The following is an 18,380-nucleotide window of genomic DNA, read 5'->3' as shown; positions in this document are numbered from 1 at the left end:
GTACATGTGTAAGAGCCGTATGTAAAAGAGCGGGATAGAGAGGCAGCAGGTTCGGGAATGCGGGTAAAGAGGGCGGTGGTGGCATGTTCCGCATGAGGGGTGAAGATGCAGATGAATGGATGGATGGATGGCAATAATGTGCTCGCAGTAGTGTAGCGCTGATGCATGCCATAGCTACCCGGGTCGTCGTGGGAGGGGTCGGCCTAAACGTTCCGGGCGGGAGGGCACAAGCTTTTTTTCTCGGGACGACGATTTGCGAGGTTGGATGACGATGCAAGGGTTGTGGTTGGCGGCATATTGCGTTGTAGTACCTGTGTGTAGTATGTCTGTGTGTGAATGTAGTGTTCGACACGACCGACGTGTACAAAGAATCCAGGTAGACGGGAAGTGAGCTAGCAGGCTGAGCACGTGACGAGCTGGATCGACATGGTCAGCGGCGGTGGGATGGAGACGCACATGGACACAGATCAAGATGGTAAGTGGTTGTAGTGTACGTAGATCAGCGTGGTGGATGTCGAGCGAGGAAGGATGCGGTCACGACATGGTCTCGACCAGAGGGTGGCTGCACGTGCAATCTGGAAGAAGGCTTTGGAGATGGATGAGGATGTGCTGGCTGCATGGGCCGGTGGCAGATGGGAGACGAGCTTTGCAGCATTTGCCATGGGCGGGCTGGCGCCATCAGCACCAAGCGTGGGCGTGGGGCGTGTTGGTTCGCAGCAGGTGCAGCAACAGCAGCAGCAGCAGCAGCAGCACACGCCATCGGGAGCCTTCTTGCGGTGCTGCTGGCCTGTGAGACGGCCATTGCCTACGGTGGCCCTGACAAGACAGGGGACCCGCTAGCGAGCCACGCTACCCATTCCCACTTTCACCGTCTCGGCCTGAGGCGAGCCCTATTACTCGGATGCATGCGCCTGTATATAGCTGCCTCGATGCCCTCCTTCACTGCGCTCCTCTCCCCGCCGACGACATTGCAAACCCGCCTATTTGGTTCTGTTTCCTGCCATCATCCCTCCGTCACTCGCTCGGAACATACACGCTCATAGCTACATACTATATAACAAGCCTACACTACATGCGCATGCACATGCACATGCACAACCCCATCCACGGTTGAACAAAAAGAGAGCAAGACAAGCGCAACCCAGCAACACAAAAGAAAAAAAGCAAGCAAACAAACCACCACCGACACAATGGAATTCTCTCCAGCCCTCTCGATGCACAGCGACATCAGCGACATGACCGACGAAGAGCTGGACAAGTACTTTGCGAGCTGCGTCCCACTGTCGAACCTCCCCACCCCTCCCCCGGCTAAGGAACCCACTCCAGCCCGGCCATCAACCCCAACATGGAACAGGACCTTCCAGACGTCACAGTCATCACAGGCCAGCACAACACCACCGCCCGACGTCATCGCTTGTCCAACACAACTTGGTCAGTACACCCCCATTCGCCTCTGTTTTCTCTGTACCGCCCGTTCTGTTTTGCCCAAACATCCGTCTCCAGTTCCCCTGGCCTAGTCGGACCGGGCGGCACATGGGACTTTCCCTGCATACGCTTTCTTGGCCCACGTCGCCTCATTGCACACGCTTGTATCCAAACTCAACATCCCAGCTCCACTCTTCCCAGGCGTCCCTGTCGATCTCCCAACTTCTTTCCTCGCTCATCCCTTTGTCCATTACCCAAGCCAGGGGGTCAACTGCCTTGGTTGCTGCTCGGCATTAATGCTAACGTACTATCAATAGCTTACGCAACCCACCTTGCCAACCTCGTCCCGCTCAACGTCTCCACACACCGCCCTCATGCATCCGTCATTCAAGGTTTCTTGACGCGAGCCGGCCTGCCTGACGACATTGTGGCGTTTGCAGCATGCATCTTGGACGGCTTGAGCAGCCGCTTTGCAGGCACCTGGAGGCATTCTCTTGCCACGCGTCTTAGTCCGGATGTTATTGTACTGGCCTCGCTATCGCTCGCACACGGCTTTCTCGTCGACCGGATGAGGTCATCACGGCACTGGAGCATCAAGGAGAGCAACGGTGCCTTTAGCGTGCAGCAAATCGAGGCAACCATGAGGGCCATACTCCACGACATGGACTACGGCCTGTCACGCATCTCCAACGACATGGTGCAGCGCAGGCTCAAGAACATGCAACCAAGCAACCCATCACCAGTACTTTCTGCAACCCAACCAGAGACTGTTGGCAAGGAGCCTCGCCGACGCAATATGGCCATCGTGCTGCAGGGCGCAGCCATTTGGCAGCATGGCGTACAGACACCAGAACCCAGCCCCTGAGCATACGGCACCATTTCTACGCGAAACGAACCTTGTCTAATTCCACATGCTTACATCCATTCCATTTAGCTGGCTCTGTTCACGATACCCCATCCTTCCGGCGCTTCTAACATTTTAATGATGGTGCGCATTGCGCATCCTTGGGCGTTTTGTTATTTTGGCGTGCATTGGGCCGGGCAGCCCCGGCCACGTCGACTTGTACGGTCCCGACAAAGTGGACCACTGTGGATTTATATATATATATATATAGTAGACGGGCGGATTTTCGGATTGTGTTCCTCTGTTATTTTGCATGTATCAAAAAAATACCCACGGTAGAGAGGTAGTTCAGTAGCAGTATTGATATTCGTAGTGAGCAGGTCATGGACTTGCAAAAGACAATTCATTGCCTTGAACTGTATTTTGTTTTTTTTACATTGTGCCAACTTGTGTCGTTTGGTTCAGGGTTGGTAAACGCGTTTAGGGTGACAATAAATTCTGGCTAGGCGCTTGTCACGTGTGTTTTGGATTGATTGATTGTTGTGACGACGGCGAGGCTGCAGACTTTCAACACTAGTCCCGTTATGGGAAGCTTGCGCCACTCTCCACCGTCAAGCCACATGAGGACATGTGAAATTACTTTTCGATTCCACAGCAAAACAGCATTTGGAGCCGGCCCGAGCTGTTTTCCATTGCACACAAGCTTTTGATGTTTCATCGAGACATCTGCAAGGAATACGACAGAGATGGTGCATACAATGCACACCTATAGTATATATGCGTACACACATATACACACACACACACACACATGCCCACATGAAGCCATGGTATGGAGGGGCATTTTGGCCCAAGAGGGGCACGTCGACGTCAGCTTCGTTCCAATATGGCCATGGGAACCACGACGCAACCACGCTACTACGCGCACCACTCGCGCCAAGGGACGTGTATGCATGGGTCTATTGGGCACGTCGTCTGTCACGACCTGGCTCAGTGGTGGACAACGGGTTCGTGGGGTTGCTGCTTACCCCACTTTGTACTGGTTCGTGAGCTGCCCGCATACAAGATGCATGCGACGGAGCTCAACAGCTTGATGCTGCCTGTCAGCAGCGCCTCTAGATACTGGGCTCCATTGCTTTCCCCGCGATTCACTAGCCGCCATTGCTCTTGCTCTCCTGATATATCCCATACGCCCTAGACTGCCGCCATGCCAGCCTGATCCTCACCTCCTCCCTTGCGTGAAGTCGTGTCACCTCATCTCCCATCCTCTCTCCTCTCCCCCATTGACCTTCTTCTCCCACTTTCCCCTCCTCCCCCCTTTCATCCTACCATCATGGCTGCAAACCCCAATCCCCGCGAGCGGAAGCCCTCAACCAGTGCCCCGCTTGCCGATCTCAAGGGACCCATTGGACCCGCCTTTAGCCGCCCAAAGCACAAGAGGACCGTCACTGGCTTTGGTCCCAGCGAGATCAAGAGCGTCGAAGCAAGCATCCCAGAGCCTCAGCGTGAGGCATGGAGGAAATTTGTAAGTCAATTGGCCTTTGACGCCAGTCTTTGCAAACTGTGCTGCAAGTCCGTATCAGTGTGCATACTAATCACCCCAAACAGATGCCCAAGCCCTTCTCCACCCCAGATGACTTCACAAAAGATACCGTTCGCCATATCGAGACGACCCTCGCGCGTTCGCTCTTCAACTGCGATGAGTCTGCCGCCTACGCCGGAACCGCCCTGGCCTTCCGTGACCGCCTAGTTCTCGACTGGAACAAGACACAACAGAGCCAGACATTTGCTGATCAGAAGCGTGTATACTGTATAGAGACCTCGAGGCATATGGTATAAAACAATTGGCTGACAGGACTAGACCTCTCTCTTGAGTTCCTCATGGGACGCGCATTAGACAATGCTATGCTCAATGTCGAGCAGAAAGAAACTGCCACCAGTAAGTCGGACATTCCAAATTGTGCAACGCACACTCTCTAACGCTCATACAGAGGGTCTTAGCGATCTCGGCTTCCGTATGGAAGACATCATCTCGCAAGAACACGACGCTGCTCTCGGAAACGGTGGTCTTGGACGTCTTGCCGCCTGCTTCCTCGACTCAATGGCCTCGCTAAGCTACCCAGCTTGGGGCTACGGTCTACGTTACCGCTATGGTATCTTCAAACAGGAGATTGTGGACGGATACCAGGTCGAGGTTCCAGACTACTGGTTGGACTTCAATCCGTGGGAGTTCCAGCGTCACGATATTGTCGTCGACGTGCAGTTCTACGGCCATGTCAACCGCTGGCAGGATGACGAGGGCAAGCAGCAGAGCTCCTGGGAGGGCGGTGAGATTGTTCAAGCTGTTGCTTTTGATGTACCAGTACCTGGATACAAGACTGGCACCTGCAACAACCTTCGTCTCTGGGGTAGCAAAGCGGCTAGCGGCGAGTTTGACTTCCAAAAGTTCAACTCTGGCGAGTACGAGAGCTCAGTGGCCGAGCAACAGCGTGCTGAGACCATATCGGCGGTTCTTTACCCCAATGACAAGTGAGTATACTCAAAAATTATCAAACATGTGACTGACATTGGGCAGCCTCGACCGCGGTAAGGAGCTCCGCTTGAAGCAGCAATACTTCTGGTGTGCGGCCTCGCTCTACGACATTGTCCGACGTTTCAAGAAGAGCAAGCGCGCGTGGAAGGAATTCCCCAACCAGGTCGCCATCCAGCTCAACGACACCCACCCGACACTCGCCATTCCCGAGCTCCAGAGGATACTGGTCGATATTGAGGGACTTGACTGGGATGATGCGTGGAACAGTAAGTCTCGAGATTAGGATGAAAGCCGTGTAAAGCTAACAAAATACAGTTGTCCAGAAGACGTTTGGATACACCAACCACACTGTCCTACCCGAAGCGCTTGAGAAGTGGTCCGTCCCGCTTATGCAGCACCTCCTTCCCCGACACCTTCAGGTAAGGTGAAATCCATCACTATCCTCAGACACTGCTGACATCAGTTTTGATCATCTATGAAATCAACTACAACTTCCTCCAATTCGTTGAGAGGACTTTCCCCAAGGAACGCGAAATGCTCGGACGTGTGTCCATCATTGAAGAGTCGCAGCCAAAGATGGTCCGCATGGCCTACCTGGCTTTGATCGGCTCACACAAGGTCAACGGAGTAGCTGAGCTGCACTCTGACTTGATCAAGACGACCATCTTCAAAGACTTTGTTAAAATTTACGGTCCTGACAAATTCACCAATGTCACCAACGGCATCACTCCGCGAAGGTGGCTTCACCAGGCTAACCCCAAGCTGTCAGCATTGATTGCCTCGAAACTGGGCGGATACGAGTTCCTCAAGGACCTCACGCTGCTCAACAAGCTCGAAGCATACGTGGACGACAAGGAGTTCCGCAAGGAGTTCCAGGACATCAAGTACGCCAACAAGGTGCGACTTGCACAGCACATTCTGGAGCACAACGGTGTCAAGGTCAATCCATCAGCGTTGTTTGATGTTCAGGTCAAGCGTATCCACGAATACAAGCGCCAGCAACTGAACATTTTCGGTGTCATCCACCGTTACCTCCAGATCAAAGCCATGTCCCCAGAAGAGCGCCAGAAGCTAACACCTCGTGTGTCAATCTTTGGTGGCAAGGCTGCTCCAGGATACTGGATGGCCAAGACAGTCATTCACCTCATCAACAAGGTTGGTGAGGTTGTCAACAACGACAAGGATGTCGGCGATGCCCTCAAGGTCATTTACTTGGCCGACTACAATGTCAGCAAAGCAGAGATCATCTGTCCCGCCAGCGACATTAGCGAGCACATCTCGACGGCTGGTACTGAGGCGTCTGGTACCAGTAACATGAAGTTCTGCCTCAACGGTGGTCTCATTATTGGAACATGCGACGGTGCCAATGTAAGTTTTTGTGCTAAAAATCTGATTACTTCGACTGACCTCTGGATAGATTGAGATTACCCGTGAGATTGGCGAACAGAACATCTTCCTTTTCGGTAACTTGGCCGAAGATGTCGAGGACCTTCGTCACGCACACATGTACTCGCAGTACAAGCTGGACCCGTCGCTTGCCAATGTCTTTGATGCCATTCGAAACAACACGTTTGGCGATGCCGACCAGTTCTCTGCGCTTGTCAACGGCATTGTTGACCATGGCGACTACTACCTTGTATCAGACGACTTTGCGTCGTACGTCCAGACGCAAGAGCTCATTGACGAGAGCTTCAAGAACACCGAAGAGTGGACCACCAAAACCATCACCACTGTTGCTCGCATGGGCTTCTTCTCGAGTGACAGGTGTATTGACGAGTATGCAGAGGCTATCTGGAACGTTGAGCCTCTGCAGGTCAAGAGCGAGCCAGCCCCGTAAACGGGATCTAGGACAGAAGGTAGGCAGGCCGTCTATTGTAGATGTTACAAGACTATGCAGCTAGAGTCTTAGACTTGTTTTCTTTTTCGTACACCTTACAACGGTAATCATGAATGAAAGATATGTGTCATGAACAATGATTACAGCCTGTCGCTCGTTGAAGTGTATTATAGAATGAATATGCTGTTTCCTGAACCAACTAGCAAGTTTTGACAGCCAAATAATATAGAATAAGGCGATAGTAGTACAATCCTTTCGTAATGGCAGGCACTTTGACAATTGATGGGGAGCGAGTGAGGACCGTTAGACCCTGAACTATGCCTGCTCCGAATCAAGTATAGTCCCCCACACCCCAGCAGGACCAGCTTACGCACGGGTCGCGTACTACGACGCGCGACGTCAATCTAGGCAATCTGGCCGCTCTGCGACGAAAGCTCCGCCGCGACACACGATACCAGTGCTTCAAAAGAAGCAAAACAGCGACGAGACATGGCGAATCGAGGATACGATGTTGTCGTTGATGTGGACCAAGAGGTACGTCTGATTTGAATGCTCTTCCAGAGCAACATGTACTGTACAAATGCGCAAGCTGACAACTCACTTCAACAGGGCGACCTAGGCCACACAGACTTGCAAGAGGACCTCGAATTCCACAGTTCCAGTAAGCAATCGATTCCTGCATTATACAATTCAACCCCCTAACTAACCCTCCCCCTCCCTCCAGATTTCGATACACAACCCTCCTCCGGCCGCGGTGCCCCAAAAATTCAACCCGATTCCACCTCGACTTCGTTCCTCCCGGGCCCCGCCACCGCCGGTGACAACAGCGGCAGCAGTGGAGGTCGCAAGCACTACCTCTGGTCCCTCAACTTCTACGCCCAAGCCTTCGACGTCGACACCGCCGAGGTCCTGCGCCGCTGCGTCGCAACCATCTACCCGCGCGCCAACTTCCTCGACGTCCTCGAGGGAAACCCGGATTTGTACGGCCCCGTGTGGATTGCTACTACCGTTGTTGTTATCTTGTTTTTGACGGGTACGATTAATCAGTATCTTGCGCTCAAGGGCGAGGAGCATTTTGCGTATGATTTTAAACTGTTGAGTGGGGCTGCGGGATTGGTGTATGGATATACGGCGTTTGTGCCCGTGGGGCTTTGGGGGGTGCTCAAGTGGTATGGGAGTGAGAGTGCGAATTTACTCGAGTGTTGTTGTCTTTATGGGTATGCGAATTTGGTGTGGATTGCGGTTGCGCTGATTGCGTGGAGTCCGTGGGGGAGTAAGTTCTTCTTTCTTCCGTTCCTTTGTTTCTGGGTTTGGGTCCGAGGGAAACTAATGGATGAAAACAGTTGTCAACTTTACGGTTGTAGCAGTCGGTCTTGCGTTTAGCGCTGCGTTTCTCCTCAGGAACCTTTATCCCGTGCTTAGCACTACTGAGGCGAAGACGTCCAAGATTCTGCTCGTTGTGGTCGTCGTGCTGCATGCTGGATTTGCGATTGCGATCAAGGTGCTGTTCTTTGCGGCTACGAGTCCTGTGGGACCGAACAAGGGTGCGGATAAAGATGCGGGTAAGGGAACCGCGGATGGGGGCTCGGATGGTAAGGGTGGGATGTTGATGATGCTTATGGGTTGATGGATATGTGGGAGTGATGACATGAGAGTCTGGAAGGGTACAGGAGGATCAATTTCCTCCATGTCATTTTTTCGTCCTGGGAAATACTGTTTGACTGACTTGTAAGTATTCTGAAAAAAGTATTCACAACAAACGCTCTTCAATCAGCAATTTGCATGCATTGCTATTCTAATGCATCCTACTTGATATCTTAATTCCAGACAAATTTCCTCCTGCCATTACAATTATCGTGCCAGCTCAAGGCGTAGTAACGGATGATGAAAAAGGACAAAAAAACCAAACAAACCACGATAAGAGACTGATGTGTCTCAATCTCGAGGATCACCAAGACCCTCAACCAAGGAGAGTGAAGCTTTCAAGCCGAAACAGCAAACCTCAAGAATCCTCATCCTTACCACTTTCCTCCTCCTCACTCTCCTCCCTCAAATCCGGCTCCTCCCCCCTCCTCAACGCCAACGCCAACTCATGCACATTCCCCAACGTATACCCGGCCCTCCTCTCCACACACCACTTTACACACTCGGTAAAGACGCCTCCATCCACCCCACCCCTCGGATGCATCTTCAACTCCCTGCTCAAATCCCTGACTCTGAAATCCGCCGCTTGAGCCTTCTCCTCCTCACTCAACTGCATCAAATCCGTCGCGTGGATATCATCCGCATTTGCAAAAACATCGCGCAACTCATCCGCCCACGCTTCTCCAAATCGCTCCTTACCGCGCTTAATGGCGGTGGTGCACTTTACGCTCGCCGTGTTGCGCAGGTATCCGCCTTGGATGGCGCGGTGCGCGTTCAGCGTGTCGCAGATGTTGGAGGGACCCCAGTTTCGCGCGTAGAGTCGCAGAGAGACGATGGGGCGTGCGAGGGATTGGAAGAAGTACACGATTATCTCGGTGTCGGTTAGGGGCATGAGCGGGATTAGGGCCGTGGCTGGGGGAAGCAGTTTTTCCAGGTTGTGGATTTTGCGCTTGGAGATTATGGTTGTGGGGCGGGGTGGGTGTGGGATTGGGGGACCGATACGACCCGGGGTTAGGGGGGAGGTGAGGGTTGTCGTGGTTGTCGTGCTGGCGGTAGTGGAGTGGTGGTGGTGGTGACCTGTGGTCAGGTTGCCCACAGTGAGTTGACCGGGGACTTTGATTTTCAGGTCTTTGCGGGCTTTGGTTTGTTGCTTCTTTTGGTTCTTATTGCCGGTGAGCTTGGAGCCGAAGGGGGTGGAGCTGGTGTTGTGTTGGATGGGACTGCTGTAGAAGTGCTTGGGCTTTTGGGGTGACTTGCATGGAGTGTTGGTGGGACTGGATATTTGTGCGTCTTCGCCATCGTCGCGGAAGAGAGATGCATGGCCAAATTCTGGGGCGGTTTGTGGTGTAGCCATGCGACTGCCAAACTCAGGAGCAGTTTGTGGTGTGCTCATACGACTGCCGGGCTGCTGGTGTTGGTACTGAGAGAGGGCTGCCCGGAGACAGTCGCGCTCATATTCAGCTTTGACGAGGCGTGCGTTCAATGAGTTGAACAGGTGTGCCTGGACGATCGCGAAGTTGTTGGCGTTTTGGTTGAAGGTGCTGAGGTTCTTCTTGAGACCGATCATCTCTGGAGCCATTTTCTGAGACGTGTTCTGGGAGTTATGCTGAGGCACCGACGGGTTGCGAGTTTGCTCTGTGAAACGTCAGTCTTGCTGAAGATACGAATTGAGAAGACTTACCTTGTCCGTTCATAGCATGGTAGGCAGGAGGCTGTCCACCGCTATTGGGCTGGTTAGTACTCTTTTGTTTGCAGACTGCCATGGCAACCGCCCTTGGCAGCAAATTTGATGTCGCTATGGACATGAAAACACTGCTCTCCCACACTCTATACTTTGCCTTTGTTGTTACTTTGCACGCATTCGATCATTTGCCAATCCGTCAATGATCGAACCTCGAAAAGCCAGCATAGACGTTTTCGGACATGGATTTCACAATAGATATTGTGCTTTGCGGAGAGGGAAGGGGTAACGAAATGGAAAAGAGTGTCTTACCGTGGATGTGGCGAGAAATAATCGGCCAGTCTGGCATCGCGAAGATAGTTGTTCTGAGCAGTGTTGCTGGTCATGCGAAGAGGTGGTAATCCGAGATTGATTGCTCGGTTGCAGGGCCTCACGTCTCCCACCTCGCCGGCTAGGACTGAAGAAGTATTGTGTGAAGGCTCTCGGTTCTCCAACATGAGCGACGGAGGGGTTTCAGAAAAAAACGAGTAGGTTGATTGGAGTACGGTCTGGGGAGACCACTCGTTGTTCTCTGACTTGACTGCGGACATATTGGTGGACATATTGGTGGAAGATCGGTGCATGGAAAGGTGTAGAAGAGACTCGGAGATGGGAAGTATTTGATGGGAAGCCGGTGGCGTTTGTGCGTGTGCGGTCACTGTGGCTTTGACTCACAGTCGATGAGGGTAAGGTGGTGAAAGTGAAGGGAGCAACATATCTCAGAATGGTCTGTGAATTGCCCGTTTGTAACAGCCATGGGGAATGAAGATTAGAAACCTGTTATCAGCGCTCCGTTTGTCGATGTTGAAAAATTGACCCGCGTATCCCGAGGATGGCTGGAGAAGTTCTTATTGCTCAGCAATGTTGCAGTAATGGAGCGCGCCAATACTTGTCTCGGGTGTTTGTACCATATTATCATGGCCTCTGTGGGAAGGTTATTAATAAGATCGTGAACTGTCACTGACGCCGGTAGAATATCGTCTAGCCCTATCCATGTATCCTTGGCTCTCTCGTGCATAGGGAATATCGTTGTGTTGTTTGATCAGAGGATTAGACGTCCGTTTGTCGAACGACGATTAATTGAGATCAAAATCGAATGTGTTGACCTTGGTCACGTTGCAAGCCATGGAAGCTCACTGAATACCCTTACCACATTGCTGGTTGGATGCTGAATTTATATGACACAGCTGTCATTTTTTTTTTCACTCACCTACAAATTGACATGTCAATCATTGAATATTGTTCTACCATGCTTCTCGCAGTTTTGAATTGTATCAGAGACTTTGCTGTGCAAGTGGGCCGACTACTCTTTCTGTTGCCAATCAATGTCGAGAAGATGATAGTAAATATTGAGCTATATGCATTAGTTAGCGCTTCTCCGTAAGAAAAGATATCCGATGAAGAGCTGGAGAAACAACATGTCGCCAATTCACGAGTATTTCCTCAACGTTTGTGAACTACTCCGCTCTCATCCATGATATTTGCGCAAAGAGACTTCACTTGTAAAACTGCAAAATTTCCCGAGAAGCCGACACGAAAATTCTAATCGTAGCCCTTATGGTCCAGGAATAACCGTCAGCTGCGCGAGTCAGAGCCAACAACAAGTCCAACACCATGGAAGCCTGGCTGAGACCCGCTGTACTGAAATGAGGTGAGAGTGGGAGGAACGTTATCAAAGAACAGCTCTCTGAAACTGTACAGGCTTACCATGAGAACTGGAGAGAATGGAAGTTCAAGGTGATGAAACAAGAATCCTTGGTGATGCACATCTGTAGCGTCCCTAGCTTCAAACTGGTGTTTCAATCACCATCTCAGCTCATTATTGAAGAACAGATCCAAGATGCCAGAAAGCTTCGAAACTAAATGGAACCGCCTGAGCCAGTGATGTGATTTTCAAGTATCTTGAATTTTTCAGGGACGAGACACATGTTGGCAAAGAACAAGAGGCAGTTAACATTTGCATAACTAGTCGTTATCGAAGCTTGGCTAAATTACCGGGTCAAGATACCGAGGCTAAGCTCGTTCGTACTTATCGATAAGACAGAGCTCCCGCGCCTCAGACACGGACGTCGACAGCTCCCCTACTACAACCTACCTCACAATGTCTGTAAACATCCTCATAGTCGGCGCTGGCGCCATCGGAGCCTTTTATGCATCGCGCCTCGCACTCGTACCTGGTACCTCGGTTTCGGTGATTTGCCGCTCCAACTACAAGGCAGTCAAAGCGGGTGGCTTCAAAGTCACGTCTCCTCAGTATGGCGACTACACGTTCACCCCAGCACACACTTTTCCCAACCCCGAAGAAGCGCGAAAGAGCGCAATCCAATGGGACTATGTCGTTGTGAGCACCAAGGCGCTACCGGACGTAAGCGACGACTCGGCGATATTGGAAGGCCTCGTTAGCGACAAGACTGCCATTGTGTTGATACAAAACGGTTTGGGCGTCGAGGACCCATATGCAAAGCGCTTCCCACAAGCCGCCATTTGCTCGGCTGTCACAATAGCAACCTGTGCACAGCCAGAACCTGGTCTCATCAAGCACAATAGATGGACGCGCATTAACAGTGGACCCTACCTACCCCATCTCGACACGGGAGCAGCCAAAGACACTGATTCACGTATCATTGAACAAAACAACGCTTTCATCGCGCTATTGAAGGAGGGGGGCATTAAAGACGCCGAAGCTTATTCACATGCGAAGCTCCAGTTGGTCCGCTGGCACAAAATCGCCATCAATGCGTCCATGAACCCAACTTCTGTGCTCATCCTTTGCTCTCCAAACAATCTCATGTCGCAAGACCCCGAAGTCCAGCGCCATCTCAAAGGCGTCATGACCGAAATCCTCGAGACCGCACCCAAGATTCTCGGCCAGCCCATGCCCAAAGAATTTGCCACCCCCGACCAAATCATCAAGTCTACGTTGAAGAATACGAGTGGCAGCAAGCCAAGTATGGCAATCGACTGGGAAGCGGGAAAGAGGATGGAGATTGAGGTGATCCTAGGGAACCCATTGAGGATTGCTAGGGAGAGAGGCTATGAGATGCCAAGGTTGCAGAGCTTGTATGCAATGGTCAGAATGGCTCAAGAAATCAGGGATCAGAAGAAGGTTAAGCTATGAGACCTTCTTGCCCAGATGTGTAGTACAATTAAGTGTCTTGCTGTTTTTACTTTCTATGTATCTTTTCCTATTTTGGATCGTTGATTGGGCGACGTTTCGCCCTATAGCCTCAGCATGACATTCGAAGCGAAAGAGTGACTGAGTAAAGGTAGGCGCTAAGCAGGTAAATTGGCAACTATTCAGGCAGTTTCACAACAGCAAAGTCAGTCGTAACCAGGTGCGACAGGTGCAAGTTCACAATATGCAGAACAAAATTTTCCGGGAATGGCAGCAACATGGGTATTCAATCCAAGCAGGGAAGCGTGTCTCTCGCCCTCAACAGTATAGCATGCGAAGAACACAAAACCCTCTGACGTTATCAACAGCGACATTAGAGCAACACTATCGCTCTCCCAATCACATCCAATATCTCTGCAGCTACATCAAATCATCGCCGTAATCGAAGATATTTGTACTACCAGCCTTGACATCAACTAATAATGGCCCCAATACTTCGGCCTATACCCACCAAAGAAAGGAATCAGTCTCCGCCCTGCTCACTATCAGAAGGCCCTACAGTCAGCACGCCAGAACCTCCAGAGGAGACTTCTACTACATCTCCAAGACCAAGTCACCCCGTTACTCCCACGCAGGGTTCTTTCTCAGTCGCTCAACCTCGGCATACACAGCCACCACGGAGTCCAGGGACTATTTCACCAAATCCCTCAAATACTGCTCCTGCTCTATCTGATCACTACAATCCTTCCACAGGAGGTTTTTCGACTCTTCTTCAGCCCCAGACACCTACAAGGGCCTCACAGGGGCATCTCTCCCCATTCCACAACTCCCTGCGCACCGTATCCAATGCTTCCTCTTGCCCAAGTACCATCTGCAATACTCCTGATGCCATCCACACCACTCCCACTGCTGTCAATACTTCCCGCGCTACTCTCAATCCTCCTACTAGCACCCACAACGCCCCCACTACTCCCACTGCTCCCACCGATGAGGAACTCCGCCAACGCCGCAAAGCACGCAGACAAGAACTCTGCGCAGATATCAGCGCAAATTATCGCCACTACTTGGAAGTCCTCCAACTGATGCCTCTTGACTGGCGTAGCGGCGAGCGCCCAGACCCGTATCTGCTGAGCCTACTCGCGAATCGGATGATGCCGCAGGATAGAGGGTGTGAGCTTGCGCTTGCGATTGCGTTTGCAAAGGAGAATTGGTGGCATTTTGCGACGTGGCCAGAGGACGTAGAGAGATGTGCGCGGTTGGAGTGGAACAAGAGGAGGAGAGAGTGGGAGCAGAGCCGGAGGGAACGGATACAGAGGGAGCAGGAGCAGGAGCGGGAGCGGGAGCAAGAGCTGAGGAAGTACGAGCAGAAGCACCGAGAGTGGATGGTAAAGTTGCAGAGGGAAAAGATAGAGACGGATAAGAGGGAGCAGGAGCAGAGGCAGAAGGAGCAGGAGCAGAAGCACTGGGAGTGGATGGCAAAGAAAGAGATGGAAAAAAGGGAGAAGGAAAAGAGGGACAGGGAAAAGAGGGAAATGAGGGAAAAGGAAAAGGGGGAGAAAAAGAAGAGAGGATAAAATCATGAGACACATAAGGGTGGGGAAAGAGTTGGTTCAGAAGTTGAGTGCTCCATTACTCAATTGTTAAAGTAAATTCAAGCTTTTCCATTGTGAATAAGAACAAATGTCAGTAGCTGTCGCTATGCAAACCCCTTGGGTATTTCAAAATCCAAAACAACATCTCCTCGCGGAGAAGAAAAATCCACAAAAAGATCGCTAGAAATCCAGTCGCTAAAAATTCCAATCGCTCGAAAATCATATCGCTCAAAATTCATGTCGCCCAAGGGTAATACCTTACACCCATCGCCAAACAAAACAAAACAAAACAAACATCAGATAGTGAATCGCCCCTCCATGTATCCAACGCCCCAAACACCAAGTATATCCTGAGAACTTTTATGAGAGAGATAAGAAAAACGCCGCCATGGCAGCGTGACATAGTAATCATCGTCCTTGCAAAACGCAAAGACGGGAGAAAAGATAAAGAGATAAAGGAAAACATTACAAGATATACCAACCAAACATTGTGGTCATCGTCTGTACAAATTGCAAGACGGGAGAAATATAGAAAAAACATTGGGAAACATTGCGACCAAACAATCAAAGAAAGGAAGAAAGAAAAAAAGCCCCAAGCTTTTACGCGGCCCGAGAGCCGTTCAGCGCATCCGCGCGAATAGCTTCCGTACTCTTCCAGCCCCACTCCTGCCGGGCCTTCCTGATCTTCTCAAGATGGCCAGGGAACTCGGTCCAGATAGATCCATAGTAGACCCATTGCTCTTTGGCGAAGCGGATGTTTTCCGCCCAGTCTCCCATGTCATCATTATCGAGACAGCACAAGGCGTGCAGCTCGCGGTACGGAGCGGACTGGCGGGCGTTACCGAAGCGCTTGTAGTGAAAAGCGGTCGTGAACATGTCGCTTTGGGAGCGGAAGGGGGGCAGGGCGTATTTTTGGAGGTTTTGGCCGGTGATTTGAAGGCGGTTGGCTGGGAGGTTGGGAGGGGCGAGGAAGGCGGGAAGGGGGTCGGCGGCGGCGGTGTCGGTTTTTTCGTAAGATTGTTCGTATGGTGGTGTGTATTGCTGAACAAGACTGGAAGTAGAAGAATTAGTGAGTGGAAGAGAGGTGGCGCGGTGGATGAGGACTTACTTGGGAAGTTCAACTTGCTGAGCAGCGGAATTGGGGTTGAAATCGGATGGTTTTTGTTCGAAAGTGGGAATGAAATCCAATGGGATTTGGTTGAGCATTGGTGCGGAGCTTAATGTGTTTGGATCCAAAATCGATGCGAAGTCCAACGGGGCTTGGGCAAAGGTGGAAGGGAGACTGAATGGTTGCTGGTAGTCATTGGGTACGAAGCTGAGCGGCAATTCGAACTGCGATGCATCAAAGTTGGGCGCGAAGTTGGGTTCCATCGGATCATAGCCGGGCGCAAAAATCGACTTTTGGTTGGCGTTGCATGCGGCATCAGTGTTCTGGCTGTACCCGGTTGTAAAGCTCAGTGGTTGACCATTCCCACATGCAAAAGACTGCTGAGTGTGATTGGGCGTCGAGATTGACTGCCAACCAAAATTGGATGGCAAAACGGGCTGTTGGGCAGAAGTCGATGGCAAGTTCGTCTGCTGGCCATAAGCAGACGGGGGATTGAGCTGTTGATCGGAGCCGAGGATGGAATTGGCTTTCTGGCCATAGCCCTTTGTGAGATCGGCCTTTTGAGGATAAACGGATGGGAAAGAAGATTGTTGATCATAGCCAGATGGATGATGAGATTGTTGAATATAAGTAGATGGGATGTCAAGATTCTGACCGTAGGTGGGAGTGGAGCCTGGCTGTTGGCGGTGAATAGGCGCAAAGCCGGACTGCTGATTGCAGACGTTTGGAACACTGGACATCTGACCATATCCGGATGCAACATTGGAGTTTTGTGCGTGATTAGATACACCATCAAGCTGCTGACTGAAATTGGAAGGAAGATTGCTCTGATGATTGGAGCGGGGGGAAAAGTTGAGGACTGGTTCACAGTCCAAGAAGTCAGTCTGGAGAGAGCCAGTATTGGGCTCGACATCGAATTGGGGAGCAGCAGTGTCAGGCTCGACAGCCGCCCGCTTGCCATCGCGAGCCTTGCGGAGAGCGGTGCTCCTCTCAACCTCACTTTGAGGCTGCTCGTTTTGCTCAGGCGCGCTGAAGTCCCCCACCGGAATGTACTCGTTGGCCTCAACCTCAGCAGGGAGAAATTCCTCGTCATCAAGGAATGCGTTGTAGGTTGCACGACCACGAGAGAGCTTGCGCTTCTTGGCAAGCTGTCCGAATGGTTCGTTCTCCTTGACATGATGTTAGCGGCTACTTGAGTTGGAGGTATCAGTCCTTGTACGTACTTCGTGACCAGCCTCACACTCTTCGGCAGAGTTGGTGTCCTTGGAGAGGTGGTCGTTTCCTCGCTTTCGCGGATTCGAGGGACCTGGCTGAGGAACGACATGGATAAACCTACGCGGTTTGGTAGGTTGTTTGTTGGTGAACTGCTTGTTTGAAGAGATCGGCTTAATGGCAGCAGACCTCTTGCGCTTGGTAGTTGGAAGTTTGACGTCGCCACGGCGAGCGAACACCTCCTCGTCGAGATGGTTGGGCGTGACAGTCGCTGGTCCACCGAGGTGTGCAGTGAGGCGTTGGAAGTCTGTTGGGAACAGCCATACCTCGTCCGGGTGCTCAATTGCATATTGCACGCATCTTGCCAGGTCGAGCGCGTCGTCTCCGGAGGGGTGCTTCTTAACATGTTTGGCCAAGTCCTTGAATGCTACCGGGCGCACCTCTTGGTTGGTAGCATGGCTTGATGCCTCCGAACCCTTATCCCTGGGCTGGGTCATGCAGGGAGTGCGGAAATTTGTGACATTCAGTCCGCTCTCTGGGAGGAAGTGGTCGCGTGAGAAGTCAAAGTGCTTCATCACGCACCATCCATCGAAACCTGCCTTGCGCATGGCGTAAGACATCATCACCAAAGTCGAGTTGGTGTTGAAAACCTTATTATCAGGGAAGGAACGGAACTCGTTGAGCAATGCCGCGGTGTGAATCGTGCGGGCTCCGTGAGATAGAAACCGGTTGACGACATCGATGGACTTCAACCAGTGTGGACAATAGGCTGTGATTTCCGCCGCAGTAATCTCACCAGCTGGGAATGAGAGATTCCAGCTGGGAGCCCCAGCACCAAACGCGTTGTTTCTTGCAATCGCTGCCATGATTGCTTCTGGTGGTTAATGACAACAATTCTTCCCAATTGTTGTCTCGAAAACTGAAAGAGATGGAGAAAACAACGCCAAATAAAAGAACGCCAAAGACTGTACCTACCCAGGAGAGGTTTCTTGAGTGTCTTGAGCGACTCAACCAGAGTTGTTGTGAGGCAATTGGTTGAAGTGGAAGATTATCTTATAGAGAGCAGAACATCTTGATAGCAGGGCGCTTGGGCCGGTATGGTGAGCGTTTGATTCTTTTATGACGACACAGACTGAGGCGATAGAGCAGATTAATTCCGCACGCGGACAATAGTCACCCAATTGCATCAATTTGGTACCTTGCGCGCGGCCACTAGTCTCCCTCCCCCTTCCCCATACAGGCTTCTACGCCCTTCTGCCAAGGCATTGGAGCCTCAAAGACGGTAGCCAAGGTTGGTCTAAACACCAGGGCAAACAAACGGAGCGGTTAGATCTGAGAGTTCTTGCGGGG

General features: G+C 51.5%; 8 protein-coding genes across 8 annotated transcripts; 5 read left to right on the top strand and 3 right to left on the bottom strand.

The window, feature by feature from the left end:
* Positions 1-499: 499 nt before the first annotated feature.
* COCCADRAFT_27571 (uncharacterized protein) lies at positions 500-802 on the bottom strand (the record flags this gene model as incomplete). Its single annotated transcript, XM_007715719.1, has 1 exon — positions 500-802. One exon carries the CDS (start codon positions 800-802, stop codon positions 500-502), a length of 303 nt encoding a protein of 100 aa, XP_007713909.1.
* A 388-nt stretch (positions 803-1,190) lies between these two features.
* Positions 1,191-2,290, top strand: COCCADRAFT_100456 (uncharacterized protein; the record flags this gene model as incomplete). Its single annotated transcript, XM_007715732.1, has 2 exons — positions 1,191-1,431; positions 1,743-2,290. The coding sequence occupies 2 exons, from the start codon at positions 1,191-1,193 to the stop codon at positions 2,288-2,290; spliced, it is 789 nt and encodes a 262-aa protein (XP_007713922.1).
* Positions 2,291-3,602: 1,312 nt separating this feature from the next.
* COCCADRAFT_6394 (glycosyltransferase family 35 protein) lies at positions 3,603-6,639 on the top strand (the record flags this gene model as incomplete). Its single annotated transcript, XM_007715716.1, has 8 exons — positions 3,603-3,794; positions 3,878-4,079; positions 4,131-4,208; positions 4,261-4,798; positions 4,845-5,068; positions 5,118-5,221; positions 5,250-6,170; positions 6,220-6,639. The coding sequence occupies 8 exons, from the start codon at positions 3,603-3,605 to the stop codon at positions 6,637-6,639; spliced, it is 2,679 nt and encodes an 892-aa protein (XP_007713906.1).
* Positions 6,640-7,128: 489 nt separating this feature from the next.
* Positions 7,129-8,266, top strand: COCCADRAFT_100400 (uncharacterized protein; the record flags this gene model as incomplete). The annotated part of the gene is made up of 4 exons (XM_007715731.1): positions 7,129-7,173; positions 7,249-7,300; positions 7,364-7,912; positions 7,983-8,266. 4 exons carry the CDS (start codon positions 7,129-7,131, stop codon positions 8,264-8,266), a joined length of 930 nt encoding a protein of 309 aa, XP_007713921.1.
* Positions 8,267-8,653: 387 nt separating this feature from the next.
* Positions 8,654-10,554, bottom strand: COCCADRAFT_68595 (uncharacterized protein; the record flags this gene model as incomplete). Its single annotated transcript, XM_007715730.1, has 3 exons — positions 8,654-9,918; positions 9,965-10,005; positions 10,277-10,554. Coding segments are annotated over 3 exons (1,584 nt in total), but the record flags the coding sequence as incomplete, so codon positions are not given.
* Positions 10,555-12,104: 1,550 nt separating this feature from the next.
* On the top strand, positions 12,105-13,121 carry COCCADRAFT_100449 (uncharacterized protein; the record flags this gene model as incomplete). Its single annotated transcript, XM_007715729.1, has 1 exon — positions 12,105-13,121. The coding sequence occupies one exon, from the start codon at positions 12,105-12,107 to the stop codon at positions 13,119-13,121; it is 1,017 nt and encodes a 338-aa protein (XP_007713919.1).
* A 479-nt stretch (positions 13,122-13,600) lies between these two features.
* On the top strand, positions 13,601-14,692 carry COCCADRAFT_6390 (uncharacterized protein; the record flags this gene model as incomplete). Its single annotated transcript, XM_007715715.1, has 1 exon — positions 13,601-14,692. The coding sequence occupies one exon, from the start codon at positions 13,601-13,603 to the stop codon at positions 14,690-14,692; it is 1,092 nt and encodes a 363-aa protein (XP_007713905.1).
* Positions 14,693-15,310: 618 nt separating this feature from the next.
* On the bottom strand, positions 15,311-17,896 carry COCCADRAFT_100421 (uncharacterized protein; the record flags this gene model as incomplete). Its single annotated transcript, XM_007715728.1, has 3 exons — positions 15,311-15,751; positions 16,730-16,987; positions 17,042-17,896. 3 exons carry the CDS (start codon positions 17,894-17,896, stop codon positions 15,311-15,313), a joined length of 1,554 nt encoding a protein of 517 aa, XP_007713918.1.
* Between the last annotated feature and the right edge of the window lie 484 nt (positions 17,897-18,380).

The sequence above is a fragment of the Bipolaris zeicola genome (genome assembly GCF_000523435.1).
Source record: "Bipolaris zeicola 26-R-13 unplaced genomic scaffold scaffold_114, whole genome shotgun sequence".
NCBI lineage: Eukaryota > Fungi > Ascomycota > Dothideomycetes > Pleosporales > Pleosporaceae > Bipolaris > Bipolaris zeicola.
Note: the sequence above shows the minus strand (reverse complement) of the source record. Positions and strands in the feature narration are given on the sequence as shown.